Source organism: Leptonychotes weddellii, unplaced genomic scaffold (assembly GCF_054177405.1).
Source record: "Leptonychotes weddellii isolate Sample4059 unplaced genomic scaffold, ASM5417740v2 HiC_scaffold_15171, whole genome shotgun sequence".
NCBI classification, from domain to species: domain Eukaryota; kingdom Metazoa; phylum Chordata; class Mammalia; order Carnivora; family Phocidae; genus Leptonychotes; species Leptonychotes weddellii.
The window spans coordinates 1-4,904 of NW_027733120.1; the positions used below are offsets into that span (position 1 = coordinate 1).

Below are 4,904 nucleotides of genomic sequence, written 5' to 3' on the forward strand. Positions count from 1 at the left end.
CAGGAAGCCAGAGCCTGCTGAGGACAAAGCTGGGTTTATGACCAGAATATCTTCTTCCAACCTGCTCCTTACCCAAGCCCAAGGTTCTTGCCCCAGCCAGCTTTAGCTGCCAGGACATCATCCTTTACCCCAAGAGCCTTCTAGCTACCACAAGTCAACAAAGGTGCCACTGGGGAACTTCAGGGTAGGGGTGGGGTGGGGAGGGGTAGGGGTGTTGCCCTAGCCCAGTGCCTTTTGCTCACCCTGAGGTACCCGGTGCCTGTCCCTCAGCCAGCTTGCCTCCTGGGAAGGGGCCTGGACACGCAGGTCAGGCTGAGGAAGGGGCTGCTCTGGTCAGCACCAGGTCCTGAGCTGGTGCTCCTCAGTTCACCACTGCCGAGCTGGCCATGGTGTTCACACCACAGGCCCCGGACCCACGATGCAAGTAGTAGTAACCCTGGCGGGAAGGCAGGTGGGCTGGTGAGTGCGCTAGGGCAAGGTGGGGCTGGAGAGCCGGGGCCAAGGAGACAAGACTCACCTCCTCGCCCCAGTCAGTGCCCCAGCTGTTCTTGATGGCCCAGAAGGGAATGCCAGAGCCTGGGGGGCAGTGCAGAGTGCAGGGGGTCAGGGGCCCCCAATTCTCCAGTCAGGGCCCCCAGCCCTTTGCACTCTCCCACTATCTGCCGTGACCTACTGCGAAAGGAGCAGAAAGGCAGACAGGCCCACCTGCCACCCTCCTGGAGACGTGGTGTGGCTCTGGGTGGGGGAGGGCACCCAGCGCCACACACACCCCACCCCACCCCCACCCCGCCTCTAGCAGGTCATTTATCTGTAACAGTTCAACCTTCCACTGCCTCAGCATTCCCATCCAGAGAGGGAACAGATGACTCCTGCCTGGCCCATGGACCGCAGCAGGGATAAGAACAGGGTTCCCAGGAATTCCCTCAATTTCCCTCTCCAGAGGTCCTGAGAGGCTGCGGTTCAACCTCTGCCCGTGATCTGAGGGGGATGGTCAGAAAGGGGGTCAGGGGAACTCACGGTTGCCGTAGCCCACGAGCAGCACAGCATGGTCGATGAGCCAAGGGCTGCAGAGGGGCCGCAGTGGGTGGGAGATCCCGTGGCGGTAGAACTGGGGGTGGGGAGAATAAAGAGTAGGGGGCCACCTCCAAGGAGAAGCGGGAAGGGAGCTGGCAAGGGACAGGCAGGGGCAGCCGAGCTGGGGCCTTACCTGCATGCCAAATGCGTTGATGGCGACAGAGATGGGGCCCTTCTTGGCCAGCCAGGCCACCAGCTCTGAGAAAGGCGAGGAACAGCGTCAGGGACAGCCAGGCCCCAGCCCCACCTGGTCTGTCCCCACCCTCACCCTGGCCCTCACTCACTCTCCTCATTCCGACTCAGCTCCACTGAGTCATTGATGTAGACCCTGGCCTTCTTTTCGGAGAAACTGCAGGTCTGCACGTGGCCGCGGTAGCTGTAGTCGTCCTCTGTCTCCAGCCCTCCTGGGGAATGGTGGGGGTGGGATGGGGTGGGGAGAGAAAATATGGGCCCCCGTGGACCATACACGCGTCTTCTCCTGGCCAGGGGCTACACCCAGCCCCTTCTGTGAGGTCCTAAGGTCCTTGCCCGCCCCAGACCAAGGCCGTGCCCTCTGAACAACAGCCTCCCTCTAGAGATGACAAAACAGAGACTAAGGGGGCTGAGGGAAGAATCAGGGAGAAATATGGCGGGGGATGGGACTCGATGCCCAACTTCTGATCCTTACTCATCCCAGCACTCCTGGGGCTCTTCATCTTGGCTTGCTTGTCCTGCTCAGACAAGTCTGCTCCCAGTGTGGCCCAGACCCACCAGGTTTCCAGTCTCTGTACAACCACCCCAGTCCCTCAGCCTTTCATCCCATGGCCGCTGAGGCCCACCACTGAATTGAATTGCCAGTTTAAGTCACTACCTCCTCTCAAGGGTGAGGTGTGTTGCTACCTGACTCAGTGGTGTTACAGAAATATGGACCTCCAAGCAGCAAAAACACCAAGACCCCTGCTATGCATCAAGGACTTTATGTATTACCTCCTCACTTGATACTTAGAGCAGTTCTATGAAGTGGGCAAGATGAGCCCCATTTCACAGATGAAGTCAAAAAGCTGACTTGCTCAAGGTCTTCATTAAGGGTCAGCATTAAGACCTGAACCCAGTTCATGCTAAGTCCCACTGCCCCTCCCGATCCCATGAATGCATACCCAGAGTCTTTATGGCTGAGTAGGCATTGGAGGGCAAGCCACCCAGGCAGGCCTTGTCCAACTTGTCACAGTCCAAGAGCTCTAGGAGACAGAAGGCTGGTCCTGAGGAGCCCTCTGGAGGGGCTGGGCAGGGGGTCAAGGGTGTAGAGTAGGATGCTCACCCTGCTCAGAGAGGGAGAGCAGGGCCCCCCGTTTCAGGAACCACTGGCCCTCCACATTGCCGGTGACTGAGAAAGCCCAGCAGGAGCCACACATGCCCTGCAAGAGAGGGGCAGAGATGGGCTGGGTCCCCTCTCAACCTCAGTGCAGTCCTCATGTCCTGCCATTGCCTCTTAGGGGTCCAACCTGGTCCTTGACTTTGGTGACAGCCCCCTTTCTCCTCCAGTCCCACTCGGGTGGGGCAGAGCTGCTAACGGACTTGTCTAGGCGCATCTTCTTGCCGCGGTTCTCTCTTAGGAGGGGATTCAGGTAGACGGTACGGAACTCCTCCTCTGTGGGCAAAGGTGGACAGGGGATGGGGGCGGGGGAGAGTATAAGGCAGCCCTGATCAGGGGCCTTGGGAGCAGACCCTAACTCTTCCAGGCTCCATGAGGGCTCTGGCCACCACTTCTACCTGTGAGGTCACTGAACTTGGTGATCCCATACTGAGCTGTGCCACGGTCCAGTGCCTGGATCTTCTGCGCTCGAATCATGTTGTTGGAAAAGACAGACATGCGCCACTGGGTTTCTGAGAACCAAGGAGCAGGAGAGAAAAGGCTTGGACCCCAGGCAGATGATAAGAGGAAAGGCACTTGGGTATCCCTGGGGAGTAGGTGGGCTCTGGATCAGGCCTGAAGCTCTTTTCAAAGACAGAACTCTGGGGAGGGCTGGAGGTGAGGAGAGGTCCAGACCCACAAGTGATGAGGGGGAGGTGGGAACAACTTTTGGGGCCACACTGAATTGATGGTATCCCAGGAGTGAAGGCATAACCAAAATGGGCTCCAAAGGGCATCCTCAGACAGGGGGTCATGGGAAAAAGACTATCATGCTGGGGAGGTGGGGGCACCAGCAGAGAAAATCTGGCCTTTACCCCTTCCCATTCGATCCAGAATGATGAAGACCCATGCTTTCTGACAAGAAAAACAGATGGGAGAAGGGGCCAGGTACCTGAGGTAGCAGTCTAGTCCTGTGAGGTTGGGCAAGAACTTGGAGATTTAAGGGGTCCCTGAGTGGATGCTCTGCCTCGTGTGTCCTTCCCCTCCCCAACACCAGGTACCAAGTGGGGGGAAGGTCCTGATCTGATTGGGCCAGGTACAGCCAAGGCTGGGTCCTCACCCTCCTTCGTCTCATATGTCCGATTATAGGTGGTAACGAACTCCTTGAAGATTGAAGCGATTTCCACAGAAAAATCCTGTAAAGGGCACAGGGGTCTTTACAAGGAATCCTTCACAGATCCACCAGGGAGCCCAGGCCAGGGGGAGAGAAAGAGAAGAGGAAATAAAGCAGCAGCCAGCTGCCAGATGGAGATGGGCGCCTCACCTGGGGCAGGGGTTCCTTGTTCAACAGTGGAAGGACTGAACTCAGTGTCTCATTTTTGTCATCTGAATAGGGTTGGAACAGAGAAGAAATCAAGGTTGAACCCTGAGTGAAGTCTGGTCTGAACTATGCCAGCCTCCTTGGGCTCTCCCAGCACCTGTAACCTTGGTATCCACTGGGCCACAGTCTCGTCTCAGCAGCATGTGTTTTCCTAGCTCATCCAGGACTTGGAAGCTGCAGAGCTGAAGGGAGAGGAGGAAGCCAGTCTGGGTGCTGGGATGGGAGCAAGGCCTTGGCAAGATGGCGCTGGAAGGGCCTCATGTGAAGACCACCTCCAAGGAATAAGGCGATCCCCCCCACGGCGCAGAGTGAGGCAGTCAGCACCCTGTCATGCCCACTCTTAGGGCATTTTAGTCTCTGGCCCTCAGAGCCTTGGGAAATGACTCAGGGTGGGGTAGTTGCTGCCTCCTCAACACTTGACCCAAACTCATCATGGGAGCGGGGGAATCACAAGAGCCCCTATCACTCACCAGCGTTTTCTTGGACACAGGGAGCTGGCACACTGTGGGGTCATTGCAGGGAGGCTCCTCTAGGGTCGCCTTCAGTGAGTACAGCGACCCCTTGCCCGCCTGGATGGAGGGGCGGGTGAGGCAGGCACATCCACTCCCTCCCCAGCCCGTCCTTCCCACAGCCCCGCCCTACCCCCTTCCCTTTCCCGAGCACCAGAAGTTCGTCTCTCCGGCGTCCAGCGCCCCCACCCGGGGTCCAGGCCAAAGTTCCCAACCCTCCGACCAGGGCCCCCGCGCACCGGCCCCGGGAGCCCCCACCCCCGGCGCGTCCTCACCCGGCGGGCGCGACCGCGCACGGCCCCCAGCGTCGCTCGCGTCCCGGCTGCCCGGCCGCGGTTGTACATCTCCAGGGCGAACCGGGCTGGCCCCAGCAGCTCCGGGTACGCCGCCTCCCGGGCCTGAGCGTCGGCTGCTCGGCGGGGCGGGGCGGGAGCGGCGCCCAGGAGCAGCCCCAGCAGCGACAGCAGCGGCAGCCAGGGTGCCATTGCGAGGGCGAAGCCGGAGGCACGGACGCACCGACCGACAGACGCGCGGACCAACTGACGGGGCGGAGTAGCCCGCGGCCAGAGGGGCCGGCGTCCCTCCCCCTGCTCCCGGGGCGGCGGGGCGC

At 59.9% G+C, this 4,904-nt stretch overlaps 1 protein-coding gene across 1 annotated transcript; it reads right to left on the reverse strand.

The window, feature by feature from the left end:
* Window positions 1–6: 6 nt before the first annotated feature.
* On the reverse strand, window positions 7–4,881 carry CTSF (cathepsin F). The gene is given in 14 exon segments (XM_081809894.1): window positions 7–436; window positions 518–576; window positions 1,018–1,108; window positions 1,208–1,272; window positions 1,359–1,478; window positions 2,211–2,291; window positions 2,372–2,468; window positions 2,556–2,701; window positions 2,824–2,937; window positions 3,525–3,600; window positions 3,729–3,839; window positions 3,842–3,967; window positions 4,256–4,354; window positions 4,570–4,881. Coding segments are annotated over 14 exon segments (1,470 nt in total). The 5' UTR covers window positions 4,780–4,881; the 3' UTR covers window positions 7–361.
* Window positions 4,882–4,904: the final 23 nt, after the last annotated feature.